The 20,846-nt window shown below is 41.1% G+C and overlaps 1 protein-coding gene across 1 annotated transcript in view; it reads right to left on the bottom strand.

Annotated features, from left to right (window-relative positions):
- Positions 1-701: 701 nt before the first annotated feature.
- Positions 702-20,846, bottom strand: part of pudp (pseudouridine 5'-phosphatase) — a 32,226-nt gene continuing 12,081 nt past the window's right edge. The window contains exon 4 of the mRNA XM_018704500.2: positions 702-3,887. Within this exon, the coding sequence (XP_018560016.1) occupies positions 3,711-3,887 (177 nt within the window). The 3' untranslated portion in view covers positions 702-3,710. The remainder of the gene's footprint in view (positions 3,888-20,846) is intronic.

Below are 20,846 nucleotides of genomic sequence, written 5' to 3'. Positions count from 1 at the left end.
TGTTGAGTATTTAGATGCAAACTTTTGGATTATAACCATTTCTGTCAAGACAAATCAATTAAAATACTTAAGTCACTGTTGCTTCAATGGATTTCCTGACTATAATACAGAAGCCCCTGTATATATAATCCCTCATTTCCTTCAGTAAGGTGATGACTTTTCTTTGCAAATCCCCTGACGGAAAATACAAATACTGCTTCCCCACCTCCTCAAAGATATGACATTCAGTCAGTATCTTTTGATGCAGCACGTCTGAGACAAGATTGAAGAAAATATAGAGAAAGAGGCCTGTCTGCATTATCTGATGAGCTTCCCCATCCTCTTCGTTCCACATTCAGTTGAAGGGACTGTTTAGCAGTCCCTTAAGACCAAAATAAATAAAGCATTAATGTTTAAAATGAGGTCATCTATACAATGTCTCTCCCTGGCGTCTAGTGTTTTTCTACTTCGCCTGTAGAGGAGCTGCTTGTCTGAGCGCTGATAAAATCCGGATATAAAACCTGACATTGAAGATGAATGTGTCCCACAGCCACTCTCGCCTATCAGTCGCGAACACAGACGAGGACAGGGGCCTGGGAAACATGTCAGGGAGCTATCTCTGCTGCCGCTCCCCTTCTCTCTCCTGCCCTCTTCACTCACGGGCAGAATTAAAGTTGAAAAGGTTTGTGGCTAGGATAAAAGCGAAGACTGACTGGCAGAGATGGGAAAGAACACAAATGTTTTTATTTTTTTATTTGTAGGAAAGAAGTATATAGGGCATAGCCTCAAGTGCTCTTGCGGATTTTATAACAGGTATGTTATAGACATGTGAGGGCATTTGGATGTTTGACCCACTGTACAGTCACCTCTTCAAAAGACCTAAAGGTAGCTGTTTCAAGTCTGACAAAAAGCTAGTCTGGAAAAAAAAAAAAAAAAAAAAAAGATTTTTGCCCTCAGCTGGAAACCATTATCTTGAAATGGGTCAGCGCATGCACAAATGAGAGGAAAGATGCCAGCCTTCGACAACACTCTTCACAGACTGGATTTCAATTTCAAAGAAAACTACATGCAGAAAGGCATTAGTGACACTGCTGTAGACAACATGTACTTTCCAACACTCAATCAATCAGAGGAGAGACACAGGCCTTAGTAAATATGTTCTATGGCAGAGGAGCACACATTAAAGTCGCTTCAAGTCTTTTACAGTGTCTGGAAACAGACATTTAATTCAAGAATAATTGAGCTTATCTAATATGGACTGTAAAGATGTTAGTTGCTGCTGCTGTTCAGTTGCTGTTCTGGCTGACTCAACTCACTCAGTAATTGTTATTTTAGCGTCACAATATTCTACTGCATATTATTGTTTTTTTCTAGCGCCCTTGTTGCCAGATTTGCAGTGTTTTAGTTATATGTGTATATATATATACACACACACATTATATGTAATGATCATGTCATCCCTAAAATTCAGTTCTTAAAAAGCAGTTTGGCTTAGACAAATACCAAGGAATTATTTGTCGAGCTGCAGTGGGGTGTGGACAGTAACATTTTGCCACAGCTCTCATCTCACCTTTAATCTACCGCACTTTGTGACACTGACTACTGTCTATTACTGAATGAATGATTTCAGGTCATTTTTCTTTTATGTTGCCCTTTTCTGCTAAAATGTGAGTCTTTGATATGAAGCCATAAACAGGAAGAGGCCTCGTCTTCTATTTGATGTGTGTCTTTCAGCAGCACCACAGTAAAATCCTGCAGTGATTGTTTAGAACTGGTCCTGATCTGATTGTACAGCCAGGGAACTGTACGTGACAAGTTTACTAAAGCTATATGACTTCTATTAATCTCTCAAAGAAATTAAAATAAAGCAGCACATCTGCTGTACATTCCTGAGTTACATTCTCCGAACATCTCAAGGCCTTAAAAAATGTGCAATATGTCTGAAAATAAACTAGAACCTGATTAAATCTGAAATCATGTGGGTGAGGTCATTTTGATGTCTGATCTGGTGTTATTTTCATTCAGCATTCAATTTCAATCTAAATTAAAATACCGACATTCCTTTTAACATTTTAATCAGTGTGGTAAAACTGTGAGGCAAACACACACACACACACACACACACACACACACACATCGGAGAAGGAGAGAGAGATAAAAGAAAGAAATGAACCATACCTCAGGCCAGGAGAGGGTGAATGATATGTAAAACTACAGACAGATGAGTGTGTGAGCGGGAAAACCCCCCCTCATCTTTGAGGATGAAGGGCCAGGAAGGCATGGAGGGGAAGCTGGATGTGAGTGCAGTAAAATCCCATTTCTGCAGCCTGAGGGAGCCGCGGCACCAGGCTCCTCCAGCAGGCCCTCTGTCAAAGCCTCGGCAAGAGGACGAGGTACATGTGAACTGTAGTAAGTGCAAGAGGCAGACATGAGCAGAGATGAAAGAGTAAAGACAACTTGCAGCCTCTTTACTGGATTACACTGAGGAGAAGAGGAGTGTCTTTGGCAATTCAAAACTGATCCACCGAGTGTGTTCGAGAGCTGCCTGCTTTGACCAGTAAGTGTGCTTGGATTGACGTCCAAATGACCAGCCAAAAACACTTACTGTGCTATGACATGCAGCATTATTCAAGGACAAAACATTGATTTGTTCTGTTCCCAAGATATGGCCCCAAATCTGTAAGCTCTGAACCAGACTGAACCTGACTGGTCCCATAACATTTGAGACCTGAACCCTTTCCAAGACCTGAAGCTATATTTCGCTTTATTTTATCCGTCACTGACCTCACTGGGCAGTGTGTATCTATTTGCAACACATGACATGCACTAGCCGCAGGCTGTTGGCACAGTCGGAGAGAGAAATGTCTTAATAAATGCATTTGAGGGTCTGAAGCACACATCCTGAATCACTCAAATGCTAACATAACCACGACATAAAAAACCTTCAAATCAAATCAACTCTTTTAATGTCCTGGTGTGTTTTGTGACTGAATCAATAAGAAAAAAAAAAAAAAAAAAAAAGCAAAGCACTGAAAAATACAAGATCTCTGCGTTAATCATCATTTTAAGCACCACAGTGTAATGAAAGTTGGATGGTGTCCAGCCATTGACTCTCGCTTCACTTGGAAACGCACATTTGTAATTGACAGCACAGGATAGCCAATAAGAGTGGAGCCTTTTGAAGACAGAGCAGATACAGTACATGATCTGAGGTTTGATTTTTGTGGCAAAATGCAAGGGACAGCAGCAACTGCACTTGCTGAACATACAGAGGACATATTTCAGTTTGGTGTCCCATTCGTCAAGATCTCTGACTTCTCCTCCAGCCAGTACAATGACAATGAATACAATTATATGTGCTACATGCAGTATTAAGTATTACATTTGAAAAGTTCAATTACAATTTATCGTCCATAGGCACAGTATCCGTGTTTCTCTGGATGTTGTACAGATCTCACTATTGACTATCTTACTTAGCCTTGCTGGGCAGCACAGTATGGTGCAATGGTTGGCAACTTGGGATTGGCTCCAGCTCCCTATAGCCCCTAAAGGACAAGTGGTATAGGTATTGGATGGATGGACTTACCCTTACTAACCTTAACCTTCAGTTATGACTTTCAGGATGACAATCGTCTTATTTTTCAACTCAATCACCACTGTTTCCTTCTAAGAACGAGATTCAAGTAAGACTGACTGAATCATACAGTGTGGTTTTCGATTTGGTTTCTGGCTCAGTCGTACGCTGGCAGGCCGAATAGCTCTGGTCGAAACTCCTCCATGCTCCTGAGTCGCAGCATGGCCTCCTGGGTGAGGCTGGGGTCCAGGTTGTCGTCAGGAATCATCACCACCTGCATCCCTGCAGCCAGTCCTGCCTTCACTCCGTTGGGAGCGTCTTCAAACACCAAGCACTGAGCAAGGACAAGAGAGAGAAAAACAAAGTGATATTATCCTATAAGCCTATTAGGTCTACAGGATTTCACCCCTGTAGATGCCGCAGAGCTGAAACCAAAAACAAACACAGGAAAATGGGAAACAGGAACACCATTTCCATTTTCAATGTCATGAACCTGACATTCCTCAGAGGAGTACTGGTACCTCTGCCAAGTGAAATATCCATTTAATCTTCAATTTGAAGAATGGTGCCCCCATAGCCCCACTTCATTGGCTTTATTTATATTTTCAGTCACTGCATGAGATGTTTTTTCACTCCCAAACTGATTTGAGGTCTTGTGCATATCAAGAGGCTGGACGCAATAAATGTCACACTTGTAATATTGGACATAATACGGGGGAAATATTTAAATGATGTTCAGGTTTTGTTGGCAGTCTGAAAGATGATGCCTCAAATCTCATAATATCAGGCACCAGTCTATCACAAAACAATTACAAGTCTGGTATATGTTCACCAGTGAAAGATATGACTTTTATTTTGGTTTTAAAGATCAATTCATCATCAAAATTACACCTGCTGTTATATTTAGAAAATGGTAGTACTACTTTTAGTATTACATGCTGAGTCTGGTTCAGCTCGAGGCTTCTGCCTTTTCAAAGGAAGTTTTTCCTTGCCATTGTCGCCTAGTGCTGCTCATGGTGAGAATGGTTGGGTCTCTCTTTGTAAATAAAATAAAGAGTACAGTCTAGACCTGCTCTATTTGAAAAGCGCCTTGAGATAAGTTCTGTTGTGATTTGGTGTTATATAAATAAAACTGGACTGAAAATATGTTTCAGTCTTTTATTTCCTTTTTAAAAGAAGATGGTTGGTGTTGCACTCACAAAAAGTTGTGGTGTTGCACTTAGGTTCAAATACTATTCTAGTGGTCTAGACACAAATCCACAACACACAAAACACACACAAGTACTTGGGGTTGATGAGGACTGTAGCTACAGGGGTGTTTTTCCTCTCAGTGACCACAAGGGGCAACAATGAGCAAACTGCACTCTTGAAAACAAATTTTGAGATTTATTTTTTCTTTGAAGCGCAGTACGTATTTGCCGTGGCTGCTTTTGAAAGTACATAGTGTTCACCTTTACTTCCTGTCGTAGTGGGTATACTGGCCCACAGTATACATCATTTCATGTGGTTAGCCTGTCTGTGATTTGATCGTCTTTCAGAATCCTTGTCTGAGCCTGTAGTTGGTGGTGAAGCTAAATTATCCACTCATGAGTCAAAGAAAACTCTCTGTGTCTGTGTGGAGTTACTTTTTAAACAAGTTGCTGCTGCACTCAATCTTCTCTATTCCTGTCTTTGGATGAATGGATGTCATTTGTGAGGCTGACCTCTGTTACTGTAACACGCCAAGCCAAGTATAAATATGAAAATCACAAGGCTAATTGGCATTTGAAATACTTATCTGTTCGCATGTTCAACAAGGACAATCTGCAGCTGCAGTAAATTAATACAGCTGAACCTTCACCAGGAGGTTAATCAGTTTTTGGTATCCAATAATCACATTCAGAAGTGTGCAGACAGGAAGAGGGAATGTGCCGAGGCTCAGTGCTCTGAGGGTTAGGAGGAACAGTTAATACCAACTATTCAACAGGACTTTGAGCTTGACGCAGGAGCAGGGACATTGATATTTACCCACACAGCTACTCAGGTAACTGTGTAGGTGTAAAAGTCAATCAAATAAACCAAAGCCCCTTGTCCAGATTAGATGCAGTCAAATGACTGTGCCTCAAACAGTCCTCCTGGTGTAACAACTGCAAAACCAATATGCAGATACCTCTCATTTTCTTTTGCCACTAACCCCCAGGAACAGTAGCAGCCCAGTGTGGCATTATTACCACAGTATCAGCAGGGTGGCATTTAAGTTCATTTGCGTTTTAATTATAACACCCAGGAGTTGTGTGCACTAACAACCAACAGGTGGCGTCTGTGAGCAAGGGGCTCATGAGACGCCTCTTTACTGTACAGTGGTAGTCATCATCCTGCAGTACAACTGCTGAAAACATTAGTAGAGGGAGAATATGGACAGGAGAACTAGAATGTTTTTAAAAAGCAGACAAAAGTCATACTGTACATACAATTCATATTTCCTATTAAATTTGCCTGATGAAGCTCTGACCAAAATGTTGTTTTGATAAAGTGAGTTAAGGTACAGATCCTCCGCACCCATCACTAAGACTTTATGGTGTGCAAGAACTTTTCTGAGATCCTGACCAGGAGTTAGATTAAAATTAACGGGATGACAAGGCAGGGGTCATTGAATAGGTTGTTGAGTATGAAAATAATATGAATCACATGCTGCGACCTTCACAGTCACTGGACCTCAACCCGTTTGAACACCAAGTAGAGTTCAGAGACTTGGAGAATCAATGTCAAGAACCACTGATTTAGCAGCTTGTCATTGCCCAACACTTTACTAAGTCACTTTATGGTGCTTTTTCCTTTAATTTAGCATTACATTAGAACAATAGTGATGTAACTGTGATCAGTTAAACTGTGTTATTTCACTGAGATCCTAGTGATGTCATTGTGAGATATAGAACACTTGTGATGCCATTGAGGGCTATAGTCAAAGTCTAACGATGTCACTGAGACCACAGTCCAAACACAATAATGTCACTGACTGTTATAGGTGAACTGCTGTAATGTCACTGTGTACGGTAGCACACTTGTGAAGTCATAACTCTGTGACTCTGCCACTGTCTAACAGAGTAGAACGCTGATGATGCCACTGTGAGCAACAGCAGAACTATTGATGGCCACAGTAACTTACGTCAGAGATGTTCTGAGGGAGAGACAAACCACTTAGAACAGCCTGTAACACCAAAGATGGCGGTTGTGTGACACATGTCCCGCCTTCCCCCCGAAAACAACCAATCAACTGAGAAACATGTCAAGCCAACTCCAAGCGAGCGCACAGTTGACATTAATGACAGTTTCAGCTGATGGCAGCAGTGGGTGTAGACAGGCTTTGAATAAACACGGGAGAGGAGCATATCAAAACATCGACTGTATTCATTCAAACAGACATAAATTCTGGCATTTGCTGAAGCGTTCTGGTGGGATGAGCTGACGGCGTCAGCTCCAAAAAAAAGAGGTGGCTGTCATGAAACCTTGCATATGCTAAGTAAAAGTATACCTGTGGAGAAGAAGATCATAAACCTTTTAACCTTTTAAGCGCTTATTCTCAGATTTGACTAGTGATTCTGTACATGTAGTTTTTATAGTTTGTAGTTTTAGCTTTTTACATCCCAGTGACCAGTGAAAGTGAATGATCTCTCGCCATTCATTTAATGGGAGCCTGGTTTTGCTGTCCTAACTAACTGTCCAAGGTCATTGCCAAGATGGCTGCAAGCTACAACAGAACTACTAATGATATAGCAAGCTACACTGGCACTGTGACTGTATATAGTTATGTATGGGCACTTACAATGTCACATCAGTATTCTTAGTCTATTCATGCTGTGTTTTGATTGGTTGGCTTGGAGACACAGGTCAGAGCAGAGATGGTATTGTGAGAATTTAGCATTAAACACTCAGAATTTTGATGTGGTTGTCTTCGGTTGCCAAAGTGGCCACCGGTGGAACATATTTCATTACGAGCTCTAGGACCATTGTTTTAGCATTAATGGTGCCACAAAGTGCCCTTAACTTGAATTTGAAATACCTCTTTGCTTCCTTTTTTATTAACAACACTGGATAGTGAATTCATTACTGGGTTAACACACGGCTTTAACTTTGTGGTTAGAAAAAGCACTTCAGTGAGAATAAAGGAACCAGCCATACAATGAGTCTAAAGCTCTACAGAAGCAACCAGAAGCTAAGTCTCAGAGAAAGCTTTAAGGACCTTTGTTCGTCTCAACTCTAATGCTCAGGTAGAACAAAGAGGCCTCCTCGAGTCTCTTTAAACCCTAATTGACTTCTGTGATGTCACTAAGCCTGAAACTAGAGGATGTTGAACAATGACGGCGGAAACACTGAGAGTGCACAACCGAGGGCCCTTGCGAATTCCCTTGACTGGGAGCAATTAAAACTAGTAATTACCCAATGAGCTTGTGAAATGACCCTTTAATCTGCTTCAAATGTGCTGCATTGCTGTATTGCTATGTGTCTGTGCCAAGTATATGCATGAACTGAGATGCACATACACTGCATGGAGTAAAACCCAACAGCTAAGGCACAGTATATCCAGATCCTGGGAAGGTGTAAATGCAGCTCGCTCTCTAAGACATGCAGAAGGTTTATCAGAAGTTTAAAACACTATGAGACAAACCGTTAGCTAGGACAACTAATCTGCAATCACACAGATCCCAACAAGGCCAGACAGCGTTCGGTCCGACCACATCTACAGGCAGAAGTGTTTGGACCTGTTCTGAATTGCCCTCATGCTCTCCACCTGGCTCCACCCCACCCCCGTCTCTCTGCAACAACGCCGTGTCTTTCGCTTGTCTTTGAAATTTTGATGCAATTAATTGTGCAGTTGCGATAACAGCACAAACGCTTTCAAACAGCCTCCCCTTGAAGGCATTCGCAAATATTACACACAGTTGTACACACAAAAGTAGCCGTGGGAACAGTGATAAAGGGAAGTCATGAGTTCATACCCTGCATGCGTTCACACCTGACCAATTGCTGCATCTACAGATGTGAGGTGTTTAGGGGACATCTGTAAATTGTAGCTACAAAAAATAATACGGGTTGACTCTCTCTCTTTCCCTCTCGACTGAATGAGTCTCTATCGCCGCAAATACATTCTCAATTTGTGGGCGACACTGCGACATCATCGTGTTAGTTATTAACTTTTAATAAGCAATCATGACATTTGACCAACTGCATTTTTGACTGTATTGGCCAAATGCTCTGGAGACCCCCATAGTCTAGGATCACCACTGACTGTGTGACCACCACCCTGTGGATGGCAGTAGGGGCTTGGTGTGCATGGTGGATTGTAATCGTAGCATGTTTTATACATTTGAATTTATATAGATAACAGAGATTTGACTTGTGAAAACACAGCTAGTCCATTTGGTAAACAAGTGTTGTTGTGAGAGAATACAGTTAAGTGCATACATTACTACCTCAGCTGACCGCAGTCAGAAACCACAGCAGCATCAATAGCTGAGGACTGCTGACTGTGGCCCAAAACCATTTCCCGACAGTGGCTGTCATACAAAGAGGAGGTGTTCTGCTTGTTAAACAGCCAGCCACAGAGCAACAAAGCCTCATAAAAATGTAACGAGGTAAATCCACTGAAACTCACTTTACCAACGTTTTAGAGGGAGAAAAGAATTTAACCGCCTTTTCATGCCAACATAAACAGTCATAACCCAAATTCATAGTACATCAGAGAAACTACACTCACTGATGTAGACAGGAAGAAATGGGAAAAATCACTATTTGTGTTGACTGAAGGTCAAACATTAGCACTGCTGAGGGCTGATTTTGATGTTTATTTCACTGCTTCTGCTCCTGTAAAGCTGCACATATCTTCCCTTTTTCTTGACGATAATACAAAGTATTAACAGATATGGTGTGCACTGTAACCTGTGAGTTAAAAACAATAATGATTACTCTTGACTGACTGACTGATTCATCAGGTTTTTATTTTTAAAACCGCTTTGATTTAATTAATTGTTCACATCATTTATGAGGTAAAACTGCCAGACATGCTCTGTTTCTGGTTTCTTAGAGAAACTCACTTCTAGTTTTTCCCAGTTTCGCATCTGTGTAAATCTTTGTGCTTTAGTCAGACTAATGAAGACATTTAAGGATGTCACCTTGCACTCCCAGAAACTGCAATGGCAATTTTTCACTATTTTCTGACGTTTTCAGAGGAAATATTCATCAAAAAATAATAGGCAGATTTATGGATCATGGCAATAATTCTTAGTTGCGACACAGACACACTGCCTCGATAAGTTAGGAGGAAAATGACTTGATGTAACACAGCACAGGCAGTATTTACCATTTATATGAGGCCCAGACTTCATTTACAGCCCAATCTAATTTTCTTAATTCAATGTAGATGCTGTCAGTATTCAGCAGCCATCATTCATCATTCATCTTTAAATGTGCGCGCACCTTCAAATCGATGACACGACTCGTGAGGAAGGCAGGGTGTGGAAACTGAAATAGCAGGCCAGTGCTGCTGGGCTGCTGATCAAAACAACACCTCTCCCCTCCAAAAGAAACTGTGACTTTTAAAACTGGACAACACAACTGAGTGACCCGGAGGACCTGGAACATACATCGAGTGCCTCGTCAGGCTTTGCACAAAGACTGAAGACAATGACAAAAATGTCCATGGCTGATCATAGCAAAACCAGCAACATGAAGAGCGTATACAAACCCTCATGGATACTGAGGTTTTTTTCCCTTGTCTCAAAGAAAGAAGGACTGATATACCAGTTCTGTTTCAGACATACAGAATGATGCCTTCAAAGTTGGTGCCCAGTGAACACTCCTGACTTTACTTCCCTCTGGCTGAAACTGTGAGGAGAAGCAGCACGTCCTGCGTCCCCTCTTCAAAAGGTGCCATGGAAGATTTACAACCTGTCCTCAGGCCACCACCCAAACACATGCAAGATTCATCAGAGCCAGCACAATCTGGATTCACTGTGTACCGAATCAGTGCTGGTGAATGAGACAGGACAGAAGGGGGGGGGGGGGGGGGGGTGGGGGTGAGGAGCTGAGAACTGTGTGTGTTTGATGTGCACATTCATACACACACCTTTGCTATTGTCTCAAAAACAACAGGCCCACTAACACTGAGGCAGTCAGGCCCTTTAGAGGAGTGTGTTGTGGTGAGATGACAGCAGCCGATGCCTGCGTGCTGTGATTTGGAGAGAGTCCAGGCCTTGTTTGGCTGCAAACAGCGCCGCTGGCTGTGGACAGCAGCTCGATAAGGACGCCTCTACAATGAACGGCTGCCCGTGAGAGGAGCCTGATTGAGTGGAGTCATGCTACATTTCAGCTGGGCTCACAGGCACTCATAATCAGAAAGATAATTTCTTTATGGGCAAAGATCAGACATGGGATTTTACCCTGAGGGCTCTCATGGTGCTGTGTTATGTATATTTCTGTACATTTGTATGTTTGATGTATAGAGATGAGTCAACATTTTAATGAAAGCAGACAATCACAGCTCCATAGTTAGAGCTGAACCTCTGATAGAACTCCCTTGGAAATCTCACATAATTTCAATTATTTATTGGGGTGCAGCCTTTAATACGACGTGATGGAGGCTTAGTGATCTGCTATGTTAAATGCTAAGTGAAGATGGAACTACTTTATTGATCGTATAAAAGTGAAATTAAAAAGGAAGCAGTGAGGATTTCAGAGCTCAAAACATACGCAGGAATTATATGGATGTGATACTTCAAGTGAAAACAAGATAAGGTAAAGTTCATATTCTGAATATCTTTTGTCAGTGCTCTCCTATTGGCTGCTGAGGCACACCTGTTTTCACTCAGTCCATTTCCCTCCACCTTATAAACCCGGCCTGCACTCCTGCTCGCTGCTAGAGTATTCCTTGCTCCTGCTCTGCATGCAGTTTCCCCAGTGTTTCCAGTGGCATAATTCTCTGCTTAAGACTTCCTCCTGCCAGCCAGCTCCCTGCCTCACCTTTTGTTCTGGCTTTGGTTTGCTTCTGTTCCCACTCACCTTGTGAATGTGCTTCTCTGCTTTGGGGTCCTAGTCCTTAAAAGAACTTAACAATTGTGAGGAATCTATAGGAAAAAAAGTGTTAAAGACAAATGAGACTAATTTGTGCTGTAAACCAGTACATGCAGTGAGATGCATAAACAAAAAACTGCCCACATGTGCACAAGCCTCATCTCCATTCCTACAGTTAAACATAAGGATGTGTAGGCACAGCCTTATTTAGCTGTGTGCATATCCATAATAAGACAATTACTGACATCTATTTATGGCATCCTGTATCAATAAGAATACACAACATGTACCTGTAACTGACTGATTTATTCTGCCTCAAAATTATTGTAAATATGAACTTATGCAGCCCTCAGTTAAAGTCATTTTCATTATATGTTAACCTATTATTCATGTATTCATACTTGAAGAATGAATGTACAGAAAGAACTAAAAGCATAAACATAGTTGTGAATGGTGACTGCAGCAGAGTCATTTGCGCTCGAGTGTCTGGATCATTGTTACACTACTGAGAAAACAATGTGCGGAGCAGAAGCTTTTCCACTGAATTACACCATCAACAGATAGATCTGCCCTGCTTGACTTGTGGCTTGTCCAACTTAGCGACTTTGTCAGAATGTGACACGGAGGTGAAGGCAATGTGTCACCTGCACTCTGACAGTCTGCCTGCCTGACAACTTAACATGGCTGTGGATTGAATCTGTCATGGTGACAATGTCCACCAGAGAAGCCATTTAATATGCATTTGCTGTGCAGTAAACAACACTGATGTCTTATGATTTTAGTTGTTGTTTTCAGCTTTTTGTGGTTCACTCTGTGATTTATTGCGGTGTGTTTGGGGTCGCTGTGGTGGCCAGGCCCACACCAAACATGCTCAACCCTGTCCGATCCAAACAAATTTACAATGCAAGAATGTACTGCCAGCATTCATCAGGCTTCTTTTCATATCGTTTGTCAAAGTTGAATCTTTTACAGTTTTGTAAGCAGTGGTCCTTGTGCCAAGTCAGAAGCACTGACCCTGTCTGTTTTTCAGTGTAAGGCTGTGTAAACAGTGAGCTATGTTGCAAGGACTGTGCTTCTGTTATTGGGGATATGGCTCTTCCTGTTGTGCCCTCTCCATCTTTATGAAGTCTTGGAGCCTTAACTGAGGACGCTGTAGTATTCACAGATTATTTTATAACTTTGCTCATGCAGTCTTCAGAGGTGTACTCACTTTTGTTGCAGTGAGGTTGTAGTTTGGAGCCTGTATTTTCACTGTAATCTATCTAACTAATTCCTCGCTTCAACGTAAAAATAAAACCACTGTGGGCTTCAGTGAAAAATAAATGCAGGACTTTTAATACAAGTATTTTTACAAGGTGACATTGCTACTTCTGCTCAAATAAAGGATCTGCATACCTCTTCTACTGTAATGTAACAGAATAAAATATACGTTCCCTGTGGCAGTGCTCTCATTTTACTGTTATACAGTACATTTCATGGGGCAGGTATTTGTGCAATCTGCACACATAACAAGATGTATTACATACCTTGTGAAATACACATTTCACAGAATACAATACATCCCCTTCTAAGTCTCTTATGATTGACTTGCTCACTGTGTAAAGCTTATGCTTTACTTAGAGATGTTGCTGGTTCTGCTCCCAACAGAGCCGTGAGAGGACAACATATGAGACAACAGTAGCAATAAAATCTGATTGTTATTACAGCTGAGACATGATGTGAAACGTTAACGAGCTGACGCGCCCCCATATATGTCAAACACACATATGAACACACTCCAGTAATATGTTACACTGAGGGAAAATTGTACGCGCGTGTGCATCATGCATGCGTTTGCGTCCTGCGTGCAGTGGCGAGTGAATAAGCGACAGTGACATATTGCCCACCACATCTTCCAAATGATCCCGGAGCCTGGGGCAGCCTGAGCGAGGGATGTGTAACATTTCATCATTTCTGTTGTGGAGAGCTGAAATAAAGCCACTGTTGATGATGGACGGACCCTTTCAATGGAGGACAAGAACAGTGTGTGTTTAGCATCGTATCTCAAAGGTCACAAATACAGCCTACGGTTCAAGGTTGATTCTGAGACCTTTGCCTGCCCATGGTCAAGTTCTAATGACTGGCTGGGTAAACAACTAGACATACAAATGACAAATCCACATCAGATAGGTGTTGAGAAGAAAATGCTAGAAATGTCTGTTACGGAATTCTAACCATATTATTAGCGCACTGATAACTACCTTGACAAATCAAGTATCCATTGACCTCTACAAAGAGTCAGATACTACTCAAAGGGCAAGTAGAGAGATCAAAAGTAAAGAAACTGAGCTGATTGAAATGTTTTTGCTTCTGGCCTTCACCTAATACCTGACACAGAAATCCTTATAAAAGAGAATTCTGATATATACACAACCTTGCCAACCAATCATCACGCTGTTAGCAACGTAACTATAATGAACGCCACACTCCAATTTCTCAGGAATCTCGATTCAAGACAAGCAGAGGCAGTATCCGCCAAAGATGGTTTCTAAAAGGCAAGAGCATTCATAACTTCAGACAGTACACGACGACATGAATGGTGTGTGGTGTTTCAGTAATTCCCATCACACCCCCTTGAACTATAGGTTTAATGGTGCGTTCCAGTTGTACTCGGAGGTCGGAATTAACACCCCCTGAGGTCGAAATTCCAACTCGGACAGTCGGACAAACCCCACCAACCCCGACATAAGAAATCAAGATGGCTGCTACACGCATCAAAAGTTCAGAACACTGCTAATTTTACTGTACTTATTTGTTCCACATTTAGTCAGTCCTATAGATAGTACTGTTCAGTGTTTAACTGTGGACATGTTGCTATGCGGTTTGGGCAAAATACCACATAGAGCATTATTAGTAATGCTAGTACAGGATATGTTTGAAACAGTTCATGTTCTTTTTTCTCCAACAGTTAAATTTGAGAAGTGTTTCAAGAACGTTCTAAAGTGTTTACATTAAAATCAAATCGTGACAACTGAGGTGTTCTTCAGGTGGAGTGCAGATTAGCTCTGAAGTTGTCTATATCCATGTTTTTTCTGATTTCTCATCTTGAACGCCGTTAACTCAGAGTTGACGTCACTCCCAGTACCGACCTCGAACGCATCCATTATCAGGCCTTTGTTAAACTCATCTGTTCTCTTCGGGATAAGTTGGCTTTTTAATATAATATATTAGTTAAAGTTATTCACCAGTAAAGTTGTGCTGCATTAGCTACTAGACATGTAACCATGGCTGTACAGACTGTCACTGGATTACTATGAGACTGAAGGAAACATATTAATAAATCACCTCTTTATGTGATTTCTTGGCAGATTTACTTTACAGACATTAGAAATACAGTTATCTCTGGATAGAATAAGTTGAATCTGCACAGCTTACAAGGATGAAAGGCGCAGAAGAAAAAAATGTGTCTGTAAAGTCCAGCAGTCAATGCATTTTTCAGGCCAGCCAGAATAATAATATTTTCTTCCTTCTCTTCTTACTGGAAATACCTTCTCCAGAACATGAAATGGCAGCAAATCACAGCTACAAACCGCTACCTGTTTGTAATGAATGTATTTAACCATATTCTTGTGAGAGTATCTGAAACACTCTGAGCATTTGGATGGACAATGGAGAAGTGGAATGCACTGCAGGAGGTGTTTGAGAAAATCAATACCAGCCTCATGTTTTGGAGTCAGAATGTGGTTAGCAGTGGTGGGCTGTCAGGGCCAGCAAGGCCTTTTCTGCTGTCACAATCACTGAACAATATTTTTATATATGTTTTTTTTTTTTTACATTAGTACTATATGTATTACATTATTCCCAGTAGTCTAGTCACTCCATCTCACAGCTTTATGTTAGAGCTTTTATCCAATCAGATTTCAGCCCTGTGCTGTCAAGTTAAAAGAAGTCTGCCTGAACCTGTTGCTTAGCAGATCCTTTAACCAATCAGATTTTGAGATCAGGGGTCATCTAACAGGCTTACGCTAACATTGACACCCACAATGGCTGAAGGAGGAGGAAGATTTCAATGGCGCTGAGGTTATCTGTGCGTCTCAGTTCCAACAATAAGTCCTTTTCTATCACCGATGAAGGCTAACGCTGAAGGTCGAGTCTGCCCAGTTGTATTTCTCACATATGTTTTAATTCGCTTTAGAGCTGAGAATGTCCGCTCGACGGAAGCAGCTTTTTTAATTTGTCTACAAATAATCAGCAGTTTCGATGAGTAAAATACATTTTACCAACAGTATATTTTATTGTTTATGTTTTTGTCATTGTATTAGTTAATATTGCTGCTTCTGCTGGAGATGATATGTGTGGCTTAGCTGTTATACTGCGTTTCTGTATATTGTTGATGGTTTCTATGGCAGTGGCATCACCTATGACGGTATTAAGAGGTGGATTAATTGAGGCAGGACACCAGTGAAGGCCTATGTGTGGAATGCACAGCCTGCCACTGGTGGTTAGCCTAGTTACAGTAAGCATAAAGATGTAGGAGGAAACACCTAGTTTAACTCTAGCTAGTCTGTAAATACCCTTAACAACAAGCTAACTGATTAACATGCTCTATCTAATTTATACATAAAACAGTATAAAACCTTCCTGATGAACAAATATCCACTCTGTACTTTTGTGCAGCTTTGCTGGCTGTAGTGTGGGATGATATGGTTTTATTAGCAAAAGCACGGTTTGGTGCTATTGTGGCAGATGGCAGATCATTCCTACTTTTTGCATTTTGATATTGCGGAAGAAAATAGTATTTTGATTTATTGTATATGCATTTGAACTCATGTGTTTCCCATTGCATTACTTTGAGTGCAGGATCATGGAAATAATTGTTTAGACTATAGTTCATGACTTTTTTTTTACAACAAAAGTGAATCAATGAAATGAGTGTAAAGTTAATACTGTGTGATGTTTGGAGTCGACTGGTGTGACTTTCAGCTTAAAAGGTTCTTTGTGAAACTGGTGCGAGAGAAACACAGCCTGACATGTTTACTGACTGACACAATGCAATCACAACAGAGGCAGCTATTACTGAGCACATTTTCATTAGGAGATAAGTTACCGCTGTGCTGTGTGTAAAGAGATTGCAATTGGCTCAAAGAAAAAGCCCATGGACAGCCCAAGGACTTAATCAAAAAATCACCATTGAGCCAAAATGAGTGTCTGCAAATCTTACAGCCACCCTGCCTCCCTTTGCTTTGCTTGTGATCTAAGGAGGACCCTGCAGCAGGCTTAACCCACACATTTGAAGTCAGTGGTGATAAAGTATCCAGCCAGGAAAATACAAACAGGGAGGAGGGACCGAGCTGTGTATTCCGGATGCAAGTTGAGCAAGTTATACGCTACAGTAGATAAGAGGAATGCAGAGGGCTGCAGAGTGTGGGCTAAGTGGTTTTAAATCAACTTGGCCATCACTGCACTTTAAACCATTCACCAACCCATAATATTTTGTCTGAGTTTATTTTCAAAAACTAACCATTTTGAATATTCTAGAGAGTAGGGAAAAAAAAAACACAAAGTGAATCTCTCAGCCCTGAGCACCGTCTCAAACCTCTCGGGAATGTTTTTCAACATTCTGCGGAAACCTTTTAAGGCACCTTGCATCATGCAAGTCTCTCCATCGCTGGAGATGTATCTGCTCTGTGTGTGACGCTGGACATGTGGCACAATAAAGCATCAAACTTGAGAAAAATTAAAAATGATGAATGAATGATTGGGAGTCCGCAGACAGCAGCTTCGAAGGTTTTTTTTTTTTTTTTCTCCTCATTTTGGATCAGAGCAGTGATTCTTTATTATGTGAATCCTTGTAAACCCCTGATGGTTTCTGAGGGATGAAAGCCAATAAAAGCATGGGGGTGGGGCAGGGCCTGAATTATAGTTGCCGTGTTGTTGCAGCATCATTATCTGCACATCCAAAGCTCCTGTGGTCAAAAGGGAATTCACTGACTCTATCAAGCCCGTGTGAGAACCTTTTCTAACTTTTTCTCATTTCTCACCTCATGCTTTCCTTAATTTACTGCTCCTCCGCCAAACTGTGTGGCTTTATAATAGCTGTCATAACAGCTTTATTTGTAATAAAGCTGTTATGACAGTGAATCGTTTCATTATAGTTAAATGGATGTGTGATAATTATGTTTTTGTTAAGTGGTCAACATTCCTGTATAATCACCTGACACTTAGACAGATGTGCATTCACATGTACCATCATAAATAAGCCTGCTTTGTATCTGTGATCAATGGGAACATGAGATACATATATCACATCCTATAAGAAGTATATGGTGTGGCATATATATTGGATTTAATTAGCATTTGCATTAGCATTTTAATACCATAGATCATGATTTATTAACTTCTAATCCACAGACAAATGGTGTCGTAGAGCTACTGTATAAATATTTATTAGTTATATGGATAAAGACATACAGATTATTGAAAATAATATATATTAACAATAATACAATTCATCTATTCAATTTACTAAATAATGATATGACTTCAGTGAGTGATATCTGTGTTTAAACACGTAGTTCTAAAAATGGAACAGGTAACATAATTAACTTAATTTGCATTACTTCATTACAGATTTTGCATTTTAGATTTAGTGTGACATTTTGTGTTAGAAGTAAACGTTGAAATTATTTAAAAAAAAAAAAAAAATAATGATGATATTTTTACATGCCGCTCTACAGTTGGAGATGAATTCAAATGAAAGAGAAGTGACAGCTTTACTGAGAAACACAGCCTCCATTACAACAGTAAATTATATTATCTGAGCATTATCTGTATTACCTGTCACCCACTGACAGCTAATACAACTAGGGAGCGCATGGAATGTCACTTCATAATAATATTTGACTGAGAATGTTGTGAGCCCTGTCTCGATTCCTGTGTCATCACAGCTCATCCTTGAAGCTAAAGAAAGAGGAAGGGATGGGAATGAGGGAAAGCAGGAGGCCTAAATTGGGAACTGAGAAGACCTACAGTACACCTGAAAGGAATCCCTTCCTTTGGAACAGTTCTTTCAAATACAGATTTATTCTAAGTTCCTGGTTCTGGGGAGAACTGAGCTATGTGGTTTTACATAAGAGACCCACTGCAAAATTCATTCAGCTGCGGTTTTATTCATTGATGATTTATTTAGGCTTGAATGATATACTGTATTTCTGAGGTAGAAAAAAGCAGGAGCCACACACAAGAGCAACATGGCAAGCTTTGAATTCTTATCAAAATTCCTTTTAGAGTCTGTAAACATGATTAAGCACGCTGAGTGATGCTGAATGGAGATTAAGTTTCAATAAAAAGTACTTCCTTTCTCTCACAAACAAAATAAGTGAGTGTTGTTGTCCATTCCAGGCTTGTAAAGATAAACTGTGAAACTGAATTTGGGTGACAGCAACTGCGTCTGGCTTAAACTGGGTTTATAGGACAGGCCTGCTGATTTTCTGCAGAACAATGGTAAGAGATGCGAACAAACCTAGTAATAATCTGTCGCAGTGGGAGCATGTAAATGGCAAATGCCAAATGCCAAAAGCCCTGAGGGACATCATAAGTAAGAGGAGCAAAAAGCACTGGATAACTGCAGGTCCATCAAGGCTCATACAGCACCTGAGAATACTGGGATCAACACTATGAAACACTAAATCTAGTGGAACAGTTACTTAGAGGGCTAGCCTCTAAGAGCAAAAGTATATACCTGCTCAATGGCCACACTCAAAAGGAGGGTGAAAAGCCTGTAACCTGCTCCATTCCTTTCCATTCTATTGCCTCCTTGATGTTACTCCAAGAGCTAATGCTCTTCTCTTTTGCACGCTGTTGTAGTCTCAATGCAGTGAATTATAAGAGTGCACACTCAGAGAGATTCATTATGTTGCATTTGGTTAGAAATGGCTATAGATGGAAACAGCTGTATGAAGAATCAAAGAAGAAAGCTTGAGACAGAGTTCAAACACTGTCTTTTTCCTGGTTGATCACTGCATGAAACATTCCTGACTCTTAGATTGTATGTTTTGGAAAAGTCCTACAATTTGCCTCCCCCACTTCTGCTTTCAGAAAGTAGGTTTCAGATGCTGTTAGACAATCCAACAAGCTCCTCTTCTAAAGCATACTTAGGCTTTTAACAGTAGTAAATCTGCTCTGTGCTTCTTGTGAGAACTAGGATGGAACGTCAATATCCAAGGTTGTCTTCACAGACATCTAACAGGGTCTAGTGTGCTGGACCAGAGATTTCCTTCAATGGGGCTCAAAATGTCTAAAGCCTCAGAAACCTCAGTTAAAAAAAAAAAAAAAGAGAGAGAGAAAATGGTTGGCACCATAGGTCAAGCAGGTCCAGCAATTCCACCACAAATTCTCCAGATTCTTTTTTAGCCACACCTGTAGACTGCCTCTTTATCTGAACTCACTGATATCCCTGAGGGGATCAGCAGAAGGGTATTTTGGAGTGCCACCAAGGCTCTGGTGACCCCAAACACTGAGAAGCTCTCATATCATATCATATCAGACCAGCACCACCAAAGACTGATGCTCTGGGGGAGCAAATGTGTACAAATGCGTCTCCTTTTTTTTAACTTCCTCGTACACTTACGGGAATAATTGGCGGAGAGGCAGGTAGAAGCGGCACCGAGGTTCAAGTGGCAGATGCTAAAAGGAACTTGTATCCACACTGGTGCCACTAAAAACAAATGTTCTGGATGACAGATTTTGCCATTTTTCAGTCATCCGTCTCACACGCATCTGACGGAAAAGAAAAGCTTCTATTTTAAACAATCCGACTGTGTATACACACAGAGGCCCATTACAGCTTGTGTTTCACCTTATGAGCATCTTTTTAAACTATCGTCTTCCATTTTACATGTATAACTACAGTGACGGTGATGCGTTGGGCTCTGAGCACTGCCAAAACGCTCAGTACTGTACCTGCACACATCCTGTGTAGACACAGACAGAGCACTGAAGCTGCTGCTGCCGGTCTTCTTATGTGCTGCCCACGCTACGACTCCTGTGTAGACACACTGTCATACTGCTATAGGAATCATGGCAGAGAAGCGGCAGGAATGCTGCCAAGGACTCAGCCTTGTGCGATCAGGACTTCAGGCACTGAAAAACAATTGTATCGAAACCAGTTCCGTCAAAATCCACAGCCATGGAGGAAGGAATTTGGAGGAAACACACTCTTGACAGCAGGCACATCATGGCTGAGTAGAATCAACACAAAAGGAACACA

This window comes from Lates calcarifer, linkage group LG7_2, assembly GCF_001640805.2.
Source record: "Lates calcarifer isolate ASB-BC8 linkage group LG7_2, TLL_Latcal_v3, whole genome shotgun sequence".
Lineage (NCBI taxonomy): Eukaryota > Metazoa > Chordata > Actinopteri > Centropomidae > Lates > Lates calcarifer.
The sequence above is the reverse complement of the archived record's forward strand: the minus strand, read 5'-3'. Positions and strand labels throughout refer to the sequence as shown.